Source organism: Aptenodytes patagonicus, chromosome 1 (assembly GCF_965638725.1).
Source record: "Aptenodytes patagonicus chromosome 1, bAptPat1.pri.cur, whole genome shotgun sequence".
NCBI classification, from domain to species: Eukaryota; Metazoa; Chordata; class Aves; order Sphenisciformes; family Spheniscidae; genus Aptenodytes; species Aptenodytes patagonicus.
In genome coordinates, this window is record NC_134949.1 from 14,975,730 (window position 1) to 14,990,339 (window position 14,610).

Sequence of the window (14,610 nt, forward strand, 5' to 3'; positions counted from 1 at the left end):
AGCAAGGCCCTAGAAGCACTTTAAAATACATGCAGATCAACCATCAAATGAATGTTTCTTATGATTCCCCAAACTAGTATCAGATATGTGGGTATGGCTCAGTTCCAATCAGTAGGTTTTACTGATGCATCTTTTCCAGTTTCATTATATCAGCAGAATCCTCCAGGGCGTATCTGTACAGTAGTTTAAGGTGTGCATGCAGCAAGCATAGGCAATGCCTGCCCCAGCGTTAAACTAGCTGTTCATGTTCAGCATGTTCAATTAACATGCTCATACTACACAAAACACAGGAGCATAGGACAGAGCTTTCTGAACTACTGTCAGCTTTCACTGGGACAGCCAGAGAGTGTCATGGAGAACCATCTAGAGATGCTAGCTTAGCTCACAAATCAATGTGGTTTCTCCAGAGCTCTGTTAAACCTGAATCTCTAAATTCTACCTCTGAGCAGAGCTGTTAAGTTTGTGTGGAGGTGTTCGAGAATCAACTAGACCAATCCCTGAGCAACCTTATCTAATTAAGCCTGCTTTGAGCAGGGTGTTTGACTAGGTGACCTCCAGAGGTCCCTTCCAAACTAAATTATTCTATGAGTTGATGCTGATGCACGTATATTGCATCTAGTTCTAGTGTCACCTCTATACTATGCTCCATGAAAAAACACTAGGACTGCCCTTAGATTAAAAAAAAAAAAAAGTTGCATGGGTCTGTTGTGGGCTAGCTGGCTAAATGCCTAATCTAAGGGAGCCAGTGCACTTTGCATAGTGGTCCATGCTGTTCCTGAGACAGCTACAGCAAAGCTAACTTCGCTCATGAATTGGCGAGGCTCATTGAGAGGGCTTTAAACTAGGTTCGAAGGGGGAAGGGGATAAAACCAGGCTCACTAGAGATGAGCCTAGGGGTAGCATGCCACTGCTGGGGGTGAAATCGATAGCCCAGCTCAAGTGCATCTACACCAATGCATGCAGCATGGGCGGCAAACAGGAGGAGCTGGAAGCCGTTGTGCAGCGGGATAGATATGACTTAGTTGCCATCACAGAAACATGGTGGGGTGACTCACGACTGGAGTGCTGCAATGGATGGCTATAAACTCTTCAGAAGGGACAGGCGAGGAAGGAGAGGCGGTGGGGCAGCTCTGTATGTTAGGGAGTGTTTCAATTGTCTAGAGCTCAACGATTGTGATGATGATACGGTTGAGTGTTTATGGGTAAGGATGAGGGGGAAGGCCAACGAGGCAGATATCCTGCTGGGAGTCTGTTATAGACCACCCAACCAGGATGAAAAGGTGGATGAAGCATTCTACAAGTGGCTGGCAGAAGTCTCACAATCACTAGCCCTTGTTCTCGTGGGGGACTTCAACTTCCCGGACGTCTGCTGGAAATACAACACGGCAGAGAGGAAACAGTCTAGGAGGTTCCTGGAGTGTGTGGAAGACAACTTCCTGACACAGCTGGTAAGGGAGCCTACCAGGGGAGGTGCCTCGCTCGACCTGCTGTTTACAAACAGAGAAGGACTGGTGGGAGATGTGGTGGTCAGAGGCCGTCTTGGGCTTAGCGACCATGAAATGATGGAATTCTCGATCCTTGGTGGAAGTAAGGAGGGGGGCCAGCAAAACCACAACCATGGACTTCCGGAGGGCGGACTTTGGCCTGTTCAGGACACTGGTTGAGAGAGTCCCTTGGGAGGCGGTCCTGAAGGGCAAAGGGGTCCAGGAAGGCTGGACATTCTTCAAGAAGGAAGTCTTAAAGGCGCAGGAGCAGGCTGTCCCCATATGCCGTAAGAAGAACAGGCAGGGAAGATGACCGGCCTGGCTGAACGGGGAGCTCTTGCTGGGACTCAGGAAAAAAAGGAGAGTTTACCGCTTGTGGAAGAAGGGGCAGGCGACTCAAGAAGAGTACAGGGATCTTGTTAGGTCATGCAGAGAGGAAATGAGAATGGCAAAAGCCCAGCTAGAACGCAATCTGGCCGCTGTCGTTAAAGACAACAAAAAAAGTTTTTACAAATATATTAATGACAAGAAGAGAGCCAAGGAGAATCTCCATCCTTTATTGGATGTGGGGGGGAACATTGTCACCGAGGATGAGGAAAAGGCTGAGGTACTTAATGCCTTCTTTGCCTCAGTCTTTAACAGTCAGACCAGTTATCCTCAGGGTACTCAGCCCCCTGAGCTGGAAGACAGGGATGGCGAGCAGGATAAACCCCCCATAATCCAAGAGGAAGCAGTTAACAACCTACTACGCCACCTGGATGCTCACAAGTCTATGGGGCCGGATGGGATCCACCCGAGAGTGCTGAGGGAGCTGGCAGAGGAGCTCGCCAAGCCACTCTCCATCATTTATCAGCAGTCCTGGTTAACGGGGGAGGTCCCGGACGACTGGAGGCTTGCCAATGTGACGCCCATCTACAAGAAGGGCCGGAAGGAGGATCCGGGGAACTACAGGCCTGTCAGCCTGACCTCGGTGCCGGGGAAGATTCTGGAGCGGTTCATCTTGAGGGCGCTCACAAGGCATGAGCGGGACAACCAGGGGATCAGGCCCAGCCAGCACGGGTTCATGAGAGGCAGGTCCTGCTTGACCAACCTGATCTCCTTCTATGACCAGGTGACCCGCCCAGTGGATGAGGGAAAGGCTGTGGATGTGGTCTACCTGGACTTCAGTAAGGCCTTTGACACCGTCTCCCACAGCATTCTCCTAGAGAAGCTGGCGGCTCACGGCTTAGACAGGTGTACTCTGCGCTGGGTCAAAAACTGGCTGGACAGCCGGGCCCAGAGAGTTGTGGTGAATGGAGTTAAATCCAGCTGGTGGCCAGTCACGGGCGGTGTTCCCCAGGGCTCAGTTTTGGGGCCGGTCTTGTTCAATATCTTTATCAATGATCTGGATGAGGGGATTGAGTGCACCCTCAGTAAGTTTGCAGACGACACCAGGCTGGGTGGGAGTGTTGATCTGCTCGAGGGTAGGAAGGCTCTGCAGAGGGACCTGGACAGGCTGGATCGATGGGCCGAGGCCAACTGTATGAGATTCAACAAGGCCAAGTGCCGGGTCCTGCACTTGGGCCACAACAACCCCATGCAGCGCTACAGGCTTGGGGAAGAGTGGCTGGAAAGCTGCCTGTCGGAAAAGGACCTGGGGGTGCTGGTCGACAGCCGGCTGAACATGAGCCGGCAGTGTGCCCAGGCGGCCAAGAAGGCCAATGGCATCCTGGCCTGTATCAGAAATAGTGTGGCCAGCAGGAGTAGGGAAGTGATCGTGCCCCTGTACTCGGCCCTGGTGAGGCCGCACCTCGAATACTGTGTTCAGTTTTGGGCCCCTCACTACAAGAAGAACATTGAGGTGCTGGAGCACGTCCAGAGAAGGGCAACAAAGCTGGTGAAGGGTCTGGAGAACAAGTCTTATGAGGAGAGACTGAGGGAACTGGGACTGTTTAGCCTGGAGAAAAGGAGGCTCAGGGGAGACCCTATTGCGCTCTACAACTCCCTGAAAGGAGGTTGTAGTGAGGTGGGTGTCGGTCTCTTCTCCCAAGTAACTAGCGATAGGACGAGAGGAAATGGCCTCAAGTTGTGCCAGGGGAGGTTTAGATTGGACATGAGGAAAAATTTCTTTACTGAAAGAGTGGTTAAACATTGGCACAGGCTGCCCAGGGAAGTGGTTGAGTCCCCATCCCTGGAGGTATTTAAAAGACGAGTAGATGAGGCGCTTAGGGACATGGTTTAGTGGGCATGGTGGTGTTGGGTTGATGGTTGGACTCGATGATCTTAGAGGTCTTTTCCAACCTTAATGATTCTATGATTCTATGATCATGTACATATGCTGCAATCTTACCTCCAGGTATGCAGTGTGTGTGGTCTGAATATTTCTCTGATACCCAGAGAAATGAGAAAACTTCAGGTTCTTGCTTTAAGTAAGATAGAATGAGTATTTGATGGTGCGTGAAGAGAGCACCTCATTTGCCAGAGCGATGAAAGCAGCACAGTATTTCCAGATTTAGAACTTACTAGATTCTTTTGATAATGCTTCAATAAATAAGATGATTGCAGTCAAAGGACTATTAATGATTGTTTTCTCAAGTGTGGCCCAGGTCTGTGGGTGGAGTGTCAGCAAGGAGCAGTTCTCTGACAAGCAAACAAGCTGACAGTGTTTAGAACTCCCTTAGAGACACGGGTCCTTTGTTTCATTTCTTACTCCACAACATGACAGAGGAAAAATTTAGGTGGAGCTCATGTAAACTAGGAAAACATACCATGATCTTCCTTCAGTTTGCATCCTGGGAACATGAAGAACAGGGTCGTACAGATGATGAAGAGCATGCTCCTTCTCCTCATTTTGCTGGGAGTAGTATCTGGTAAGAACATGATTTCATTACACTGCTAAAATTAGAACACTGTTGGCTGTTATACTTTCTCTTGGGAGCTTTATAATACATATTTAGGGATCAGACACAGATGGAAAAAATCAAGTAACAATTATTTTCCTACTGAAATAGATTGAGCTCTGTGGTTACAGCAGTATAATGAAGAAGAGAATATGACTCCTTGCTAAGACGCTTTGCTGGATGAGGCACTTCATGTGCAATAGCCACTGCTCAGTGTGACAGTGTTGGAGTGGGAAAGGAGGTCAGCTCTCCAAGAAATAATATCTAGTATTAATACTCCAGTATTCTCCTTTCAAATATTGATAACATTTCTCTTCGATGAAGTAAAACAAACAACCAAACAGGACCACACAGGAAAACACTTGTGGAGAATATTAGTAGGGTAATTTCACTATCTTTGCCCAGCGTAAAAATGTGGGAGATTTGCCAATATGAATATGTGCACGTTAGCAACGTAAAGTAGATCTTCAAACTGCAGTCTGTGTGGCTCATGGAGCACTTGGTGTTGCTTGTAGTAAGCTAGCTGCTCAGGTAGCGTCACTTTGCACTCAAGGAGTTCTGTCAACCCTCAGGAACCTGTCAGTATTTAGTGGTTTTCCTAATGTCCCTGAAACTGTGGTCAAGACACTGCATGTGAATCTCAGCTTTCCTTGAAAAATAGTGTTTTTCTAACCTGCATGGTTGTGGAGAGAGAAAAGGTTGAAGGTGTGACTGAAGCACGCTCTAAAGACTAACAAATCACAGACAAATAAGACTTAAATATACATATACTTCTCAAAGCCAGTCTCATGATTGCTCTGTCTTGGACTCAGCATTTGTCAATGTTTGGGGTTGGTAATTCTGATAAATAATGTACTAAATTGCTTCAGGCATGTTTTGCTCTCCAAAGTAAGGAGGTAAAAAAGGACTTGTGAATATGTAAGGAGGGCTTTTGTAAAATCAGTTGGAAGAAGAAGAAGCCATTTAGATGCAGTACTGAAAATTTCAGTTAAAAATAAAGAGCAAGAAGTAAGAACTTGTGATTTAGAAAGACAAATCCTGAATAAACAGTCAATGAAATCTTTCAAGATAATATAAAAATAGCAACTCCTTTCTTTCTACATTTCTAAACGTTATGAATGATTTCATGGATTTTATGAATGGTTTCCATTAATGAACAGTGGCTTGCTGAGGGAACTGGATTCGTCAGGTACTGTCCACAGGAGATTATATTCGAAGTTCAGCTCCATTTATGGAAATGTATCCCCAGAAGCCCCTCTCAGCCCAGTCTCATTTGCATGGGCAATTTTTGTTGATGATGTTTACCAGAATCTATAAGAACATTGATAAAAACCCAGTCCTTCACCGGGTCCTGCTTCCACTGACATAAATCAGTATCAGTAACAGCTCAACTGAACAGCTCAGCTGAACTCAGTCCTACCGGAGTGTCAGTGTGACCTGTTCAGATTAACTCTTACAGGCAGTTCCCACCTCACCAGTCTCCCACATCCCAGCCTGTACCTCACCCGCCTGCAGAGCATCTCCAAGGCTTTTTTTTCCATCAATACCAGAGTAATCCCAGCCAGATCAGTGATCCATGGACCTGCTGTATCTGGAGTGTGGGAGCATGGGAACCTCCATGCAGCTGTGGAGAGGCTCCAGGGAAGTGCCTCAGCTCTGCCTCTTACCAGTGAGGCCCTGTGCTCAGAAGAGGTCTTCCCAGAGACAAACTCTCCCACCATAGCCTAGTATGGCTGGTTACGTGAACAACACCCCCTGTGCTCCCTCCTTCTCCTCCCCACAATGCAGTGAGTCTTGCAGGCTGCAAGAGGAAGAACTGGAGATGTCTGATGGAGTCATGCTGCTCTAAGAAGTGCTCCAGGAAACACTGCAAGGACAAGTGCCGCCTGGGGTGGGATGCGGAAAGAGGGGAGACCATAGGACTCCATGCTTTGTCTTGTGGACTCATCTACTGCTATTAGTTTTGCTTCTTATGTAGCAAAGGCACTGGGATCCTAAGTCTTCTCTGATCCTATAGGGAACTGTTATTTGAGAGGCCAGTAATAGGAGCAATGTCTATCACACAAAGGCTATATGTGGGCTATCTCCAAAATGCTCCAAAATTTTTCTAGGGATGTAGGGAAACAAGATTTTTTGATAGTTTGGGGAAAAAGTCACTAAGGCTTCTTCTAATGTCATTGGAAAGTATTGGAGCTGAACTCTCCCCCTCCAGATTAGAAAGCCTGCTGCAGTTGGAAGTGCATGGAGTGCCTCTTTGGTAGCTTATGTGGGCCATCCTTCCCCAGCCACATGAGAAGGGGCAAAGGGAGATGGTTCTGTCCCACACCACAGAGATGTTGCAAAGCAGCAGATTTCCCCTTGGCATTGCGTTCCCAAGCTCCAGGCTGAGCCTGAGCATCCAGCTGGAAACATGCTACAGCCTTAATGGCCTCAGATGAGTTCCCAAAGCAGCTTTTTACCTTGCAGCTGCCCAGCAAAAATAAAGACTTCATGGAGCTTTTGCTACAGTAATTGCTGGTGTGTGAACAGCCTGGCCAGACCCTTGAGTGAGCAGTATCTGCCTCCGTCTTGGCACACAGTATGTTGGAAGTTTGACTGAACACAGCCAGCTTTCTTGGCAAGTGTTTTGGACAAGCCAGCGAAGCCCCCCCAAGCAACATTCAGCCCTGCCATAGTCTCATGTTGAGGTACATTGCCAGGTTAGGGATGTCCTGATTTATGTTTTCTAGACAGTCTTCAAGAGATAAAGCACTACAGGCCGTTGTTAAAATAATAAGAACCACAAGGTAAACAGCAGAGCAAACACAGGTTTTGTTCTGGGGAGTCCAGAGGTCTGACTGAGAAACAAGGACCTCATGCAAACCTGCTGGATGTCACAGTGCTCTGTGCTGCTTCCAGGCAGTTTTGAATGGTAGGGTGCTTTTGTGGGCTTGCATCTCCTCCAAGGAATGGAGGTTGCTCTTCCATGCTCAAAGCAGAAGACACAACAGCACAAAATTCCAAAGTTGTAGCTAACTCACACTACTGACGAGCCAGCCATGCACATAGCTGTGCTAGAAAGAATAAGAATAGGGAAAAAGGAGGAAATAGGCGCTGCAGATGGCGTAATTCACGAAAAAGATGGCTTCTTTAACATCCAGCCCTGTGTGATTCAAGGTGCTTTTTGAGGTGATTAGTGCACAGAGGCAGCAATTAGCACAGGGGGTGAAATGAAATAATAGAAACATATTCAGTTTCTTTGCTTCTATAAAAAGGCATATATGAAGGCAAACGATGCAGTAGCAATACTACTTTAACATCAGCCACTCTAGATGTATAGTATAGTACTGAATTAGAGAAAAGATTGATTCTTTTGCCATTAGCACTGGATTTACTACCGTGCAATGCCACCATTCATAAGCAAAAAGAGAATCAGGCCATTTTGTGCTCATTAATGGAAGCTCTTGGCACAAGCTGTGTGCTCCTGCTAGCCTAAGATTCCCAGAAGTAATTTTACATTCATTTTCATCTTGCAGGAAGAAGAAGCCAGTTGCTTAAGGGCTTACCTGCAACAACCACTGTTGAAGAAAATGCAGCAGCTGGTGTTTCAGTTTATACCTTTAATGTAACTGTTTCTCCATTGTCTTCTGAAGGTGTTGCAATACCTACCATAGTAAATTCAAATCCACTTACAAAGGCTTTTGATATTGAACCAAAAGGAGATCTTGAATACAGGGTGAGTTTTACGTTTAGCTTGAGCAATGTTCAGTCACGTAGGCTGATGTTTCCTGGATTACTGAGCACTGACAGCGTACAGTGACTCATCTTTTAACCAGAAAAGAGTTGCAAATGCAGACTGTGGTAGTATTTGGACATGCTGTAATAGATATGACAAATGAGTAGCAATAGTGATTATAATTTTTAATTACATCTAGGCAAAACCCACCTATCACAATAATTCCATTTATTCTGTGATAGAAAAAATGTGATTTTTGGAAAATAAGAGGTGAAGAAGGACATATAGAACCTGCTTCTGTTTTAAGGATTTGTCCATAGTTTTTCAACTGAATTTATATGAAGTCACTGTGAATTTAAAGTGGCTTAGTTAAACAACATGCAGCTTCTGTTTGGCCACTCTCACCTAGAACTAAAATGAATTTGACTCACTTCCAAAATAAAGTAAGCTGAGTCAGATCAAAGTCATATTTAATTCTGAACGAAGGCTGTGATACATGAGGAAGTTATCTTGAGGTAAGAAGTTATCACACTTCCGCACATCTGTGATCTATTTCTATCTATTGCATGCTCTTGTCCTATGTCAAATGCAAAGCAATTTCTATTACTTCAGGGTAATTTTCATTGCTGGATAAATTAGCAATTATTAGCTCACATTTGTCACTGGCAATGAGTGTTCAGACGCATGATAACCTGTCATCCCATTGTAACTTGCTTGTATGTCTGAGCCTGAACAGTGACACTGAAGTGTCTTCAAAAGATATGGATAGACACTGAGTAGAGACTTACAAAGTTAATTTGAATACATTTTTCTGGGTGTTTCCAAGGAAGTTCAGGTTTTCACAGAACTGATACAAGGGCTCCTTTCTTGTTCTCTTTGCTGATGTTTCTGGGAGAAAATTTGGGGAAAGTAAGACTGTGAACCCAGGCGGTTGCAGCTCATTGATCCAACCTGCCTGGGAGAGCTGCTCGTGTTCCATGTTCCCACCTCCCGGAGGAGTACAAAGCTCAGTTGTGCCAGCTCTGCTGGTTCTTTAGCTGCTTCCCAGCCAGATCAGTGAAATGGTAAAAAAGCCTCTCAAAAAAGCCCTCTTTTGCCTGTGAAGCATAGCATGTGGCTGCACAAACACCTGAACTGGCTCAGCTGAGGGGATGTAACAGACAGATGGAAATGGAAACGTCCCTTAAGCTGGCTTTGCTAAACAGAGAATTCATAATGTGGGACTCCTTTCCTAGGCTGTATTTTGGCATTTTGAGTTAAAGCTATCCCTTCTGCTGCAAAACGAAGCCCTTTTCTATACCTGCTTGTTCCTGTCCCATGCCATCTCTATACTATGCAACATAAGCATTTTATGTTGGTGCTTGTTGAGTGGGACTGACAAATTAATCTGGAGGAAAAATAACCCTGCAAATAGATAAAAAGTCTCTCCTTGATTTTTTTCATGGCAGGGATGATGGAGAAATTCTTGTTCTAGCACAGTGCAGAGAGTGACACAAAGATGAAAATGAATGGCCGAGAAAGGTATAGGCTGGAGAGTGCTTCTCCCAAAGTGCCAGCTTATATCCATTTCATACCACAGCCCCATTACCAGAATGGCCTGTGAGAACCTGGTGTGTCTTCCTTGAGCTTTAGTTGTTTTCAGGGTTTCCTAGCTCACTCAAGGGACTGAAACAAAGAGGTTGGGCCAGTGAATATCAGTCATGAGAAAATTATAAAGAAAGCTACATACAAATTCTGCAAACTAGCAGTTGAGTGCTAATTACAACTTGTAAAGGAAGGATAAATACACGAGTGTCCTTAGTTCATTTATTTGATGAGCATTGCTACTTTTAATTATTTATGCTATGTGGTAGCAGATTGGTACAATATTTTGCAAAAGTAATGTGATCCAAAATGAGATACCTCAGCGCTACTTATTGCCATTAAATCTTTGCTAAGATATAGAAAAAGGAAATATTTAATGTATGAATTATGGGGTTTGCAGATTAGCAAAGTACCTGTTAGCACAGGCTCTTCTGTATTTATGAAGCACATTTACTCCTGTTGCAGCAAGCCAAGGCAATATCACATTTCTTGATATGTTTTGAGATTTCTGAGAAAGTCACAGTTTCTGAGATCTGAGCCCTGCCCATTCCTCCTCACCTTACTTGTTTAAAGAATCCCATGGGCAGAAGATGTGTTGAATGCATGAAAACATACTGATGCCTGAAACTACCTTGATGCTGTTAGTGATGCTCCCTCTGCATCCTGGGAGTGAAGGGGGCAGCAGTAAAATTCTTAGGTGGAACGAGGGATAGACAGTTATGGGGTGACTCTAGACCCCCTTTCACAAAGTCTGCAGCTGCTTCTAGTGTGTACAGTGCTGCCTTTATTGGTAAGGATTGCTCCTACCTGGAGAAGAGGTGAACTATGGCTCACAGCCTATGCCAGTGGCAAGCTGTTCTCAAAAGCAACCTATAAAGAGACCGTCTAGATTCACATCTTCACTTACAAAGTCTCTATAAAGGAGGGTGGAAGATGTGTTTTTAGGCAGTCTGGCTGTAGTTACACCACCAATGAAAATATTTGGCTGTGAACTGGAGGGGTAGTCCCCAGAGCACATAATTTCTGCTTAGAATTGGACAGTTTCTCATTTTGAATTCATTGCATTTGTTTACTGTATTTAGATCTCCAGCAAACATACAATTTGGAGAGCAACCTTCCCATTGGTGTTACAAGCTTTTGTAGAATGTTTTTTTCTGTGTCAGTATCACTTTTATGGGAAACTTCTATCTGCACAATATAGGAGAGAAGGAGACCATCCAGGACACAGTATTGTAACAAAAAGATCCACAAGGTTCCAGAGAGCAGCTGTTTGACATACCAGAAGGCATAAAACATTTGTGCTTCTGTTCACTCTCCTCCAACTGTCTTTGTTAATTGGCTCTATTTTGGCTTCTGTCTTCTAATTGTGCTGACATCACTTTTGCATTTGTCCTCTGGCCATGGCATCTCATCTAAAATCAAGGATTTATTTCATCGTTCTCCTTCTGCATCCTCTCGAGGCTCCTCCACTCTGCAGTATTTTGAATACACGGACACACTCCTTGTCACACACACTTGTGATCCCCAATTCTTCTCCTTCTCCAGTTCCACAGCACCCCCGCTACTGGTGTTCAAGCTTCAGAGTTTTTTAGCAGCAACTTTAAGAGTCATCTTTTCCTTTCATGTCCAAGAAAGGAAAGTTCTTGTTTCTTTATTAGTTTCAGCGGTGAATATCGCGGCTGTCTTGGTTTCAGCTGGGATGGAGTTAATTGTCCTAGTAGCTGGTATAGTGCTGTGTTTTGGATTTAGTATGAAAATAATGTGGTAACACACTGATGTTTTAGTTGTTGCTAAGCAGTGTTTATACTAAGTCAAGGACTTTTCAGCTTCCCATGCTCTGCCAGTGAGGAGGTGCACGAGAAGCTGGGAGGGAGTACAGCCAGGACAGCTGACCCAAACTGACCAAAGGGATATTCCATACCATGTGATGTCATGCTCAGTATATAAGCTGGGAGGAGTTGGCTGGGGGGCAGCAATCGCTGGTCGGGGACTGACTGGTCATCGGTCGGTGGGTGGTGAGCAGTTGCATCAATTTTTTTTCCTTTCCTTGGTTTTATTTTGTTTTTCTCTCTCTCTCTTGTTGTTTTACTTTCCATTACAATTTTTATTATTAACTATTATTAATTTTAATTATTAAACTGTTCTTATCTCAACCCACGAGTTTTCTTGCTTTTGCTCTTCTGATTCTCTCCCCCATCCCACTTGAGGGAGGGAAGGTGAGCGAGGGGCTGTGTGGTGCTTAGCTGCCAACTGGGTTTAAAACACAACAGTGGCATACAACTTTCAGCATCCTGCTGTTGCTCTGGACTCATCCTAAATCCAGAATGAATGTATTTAATGTTTTTTCATGGAATGTCAGTCTTGTGCTTGTACATCTTCTGTGTTAAGAGGTGATGTGCAGAGCTGGAAGTCCCCAAAGCAAACGTTTGCCTTAAGGCCTATGTTATTTTTTAATTAGTTCAACATTTTCACCAAACAGTTCTGGTCCCTCTCTCATACAGTGTGCTCGTGCAGCTCCCCCCTTTCTTTGGTTTCCTGCAAGTCTTCTCCCAGACACAGCTTATACAAGGAAGGGACTGGTACCTGCTAGACTATACAGTCCCCTGCCCCCACACTCCTTATTGCAAGTAAAAGGTCTTCCCCCTCGTGCTCCTGACTCATAGAAATAGTGAAGCTGCCCTTGCGTCTTGCAGGGCTTCCTCCCAGTTTTCAGTCTCATCACACCTCGACTGCTCCTGGAGCTTGGTGTGGAAAGGTGAGGACTTGGCACAGACAAGTACCTGCAAGATGTAGTCCTGGCCTTGAAGGCAAAGCATTGCCTGTGAGGCAGGACAGCTCCTTCCAGACTTTCTCCTCCTCAAACTGTCACTCACACAAGAAGTCCTTGAGTTGCTCCATGAAGCCACAACATTTTGGTCTTTCCACTCTCTTTTTCTCACATTTCTGCCACTGACAAGAAATGTGCCAGCAAGTAGAAGATGATGTAAAATATTCGCTGCTTACTGATGGAAAGCGTTCCTTCACTTGTATTCACTCGTATAGACTATAACTTACAACTCTTGCATCATGTGCTAATAATAATTTTTCCTTTTCAGATTGTTACCACTGGAAACCCTGTCCTAGATTATGAAACTATGCCAAAGAGCTTTGATTTACAGATTTTTGTTGAAGACACAACTGGGAGAACTGATCTTAACATACTAACAGTCCAAGTAACAGATAAAAATGAACGTCCTGTATTTCGAGGAAATATGGCAATTCAAAGTAAGATAGTGGTGGTATTTGAAAAGAACAATACTTGAATAAATGACATCAGATTAAAAAAAACTATAGCTGCATACAGTGCCTGTAGCTGAAGTGGTCTAAGCATTTTCCTTTAGGAAAACAAGGGAGAAATAGGACACTGTTTTTATCAGAGCTTTATTTTACACAAATATTTTGTATGCTTCATCTCTGGAAATGCCCTTTTAGTTTTCTTGAAGCTTTGACTAAAAATGATTTAACCATTTTAAGGCACCTGAAGAATTATAAGAAAAAAAAGGTTTTTATACTAATAAATATATATGATTTTTTTTTATGAGATGAATACCTACCTAGAGGTATGTATTAGAAACCTGAAGTTTGCTGGGGATATAACCACTGAGTATGGGTACATGTTTCAGTAGTTTGTTGAAAACTGGACTGATTTGGAGAAGCAAGATAAATTTAACTTAGTGTATATTGTATATGTGCAAGAATTTCTGAGGGAAAACAATAAAAACATTGGTCTGTCACTGTTTTACACCTGCATATTGCATTTGCACCCGCAAATGAGAGAGTAAGTGGAAAATCAGTTTGAAGAGTGAGATCTCAAAGATTGTGATCTATGGTGGTGCAAATGGAAAGAGGTAGAGAGTTCTGTCTCCCGCGTGGGGCAGATGGCCTTAACCAGGTTTACTTTCAGACCACTGGCAAAGGTGCAACAGGGAGGAGTTTGCAGTAGCCTTAGGAATGAGGCTGGAGTGTCTGGACCCCGGCTGTCAGTGCAGGCTTTGCATGCCATGCAGTACCTAATACGAGTGACAACGCCATCAATAAGGACAGGAAATAATTGTCTTACTCTCTGAGCAATCTTACTTTGTTTATTTACTCATGAGAGGAACCTGGAAAAATTGTACCACGAGGTGACAGAGTATAGCAGTGTATTTATTATGTGTTCACACACAGACAGAACAGTTCAGGTAGTAAATAAAAATATGCTCTTATTATTTCATGAGGTACTGAGATCCTGTTTGAAGTCTTGATATTCTAACAGCACTGTATGGAAGAGCATTCAATAATTCAATATTCAATTTTTTTTTTCTACCCAAAAATATCAAACTGTGAGTGTTTGTGGTAAGTATTCGGAGCTGGCTGCAGACCCCTCCCCAGTTCTGGACTAGCAGCAGCGTTACGTAGGCTGTGACTCGCAGCCCTTGGAGTGGTCAGTGGTGCAGCGTGGCTGCAGCCTCGACTTCTGTCTGCTGCAGAGGGCAGGCCTTGTCTGCCCGGACAGGTTCAGCCCAGGCCCACTCAAATCCAGCCTGCTTCACTAATGCCTCCGAAGCACATTGACATTCCTGCTTCCATACAATACTTAGTTTGTAAAGCAAATTAGCTTCCCCTAGGGAAGAGTCTGTGTCATCTTCTCAGTATAGCTGGTGTCTTGCATATCATGGGTGCTGCTGGAATCTAATAATAATTAAATGTGACACTTCAGGGGATCGGCACAGCATGAAACACACTCTACGTGGGAGCTTGTTACAAATAAGTGCATCAGCTTAGTGCTCAGCTAGAGCTGCCATAAATTGGTGAGCACAGATGTCTGATCTGTCTAACTGTGTGGCTTTAGTTAACAGTACCAGCTACAATTAGACACTAATTGCGCATTCGCTGGTTATGAGAAAGCATCTCCCTCTCATTAAACTTT

The 14,610-nt window shown here is 44.4% G+C and overlaps 1 protein-coding gene across 1 annotated transcript in view; it reads left to right on the plus strand.

Moving 5' to 3' along the window:
- Positions 1-4,263: 4,263 nt before the first annotated feature.
- CDHR3 (cadherin related family member 3) overlaps positions 4,264-14,610 on the plus strand; it is a 39,908-nt gene continuing 29,561 nt past the window's right edge. Inside the window, exons 1-3 of the mRNA XM_076328571.1 lie at positions 4,264-4,333; positions 7,879-8,078; positions 12,758-12,926. Of these exons, the coding sequence (XP_076184686.1) occupies positions 4,264-4,333; positions 7,879-8,078; positions 12,758-12,926 (439 nt within the window). The remainder of the gene's footprint in view (positions 4,334-7,878; positions 8,079-12,757; positions 12,927-14,610) is intronic.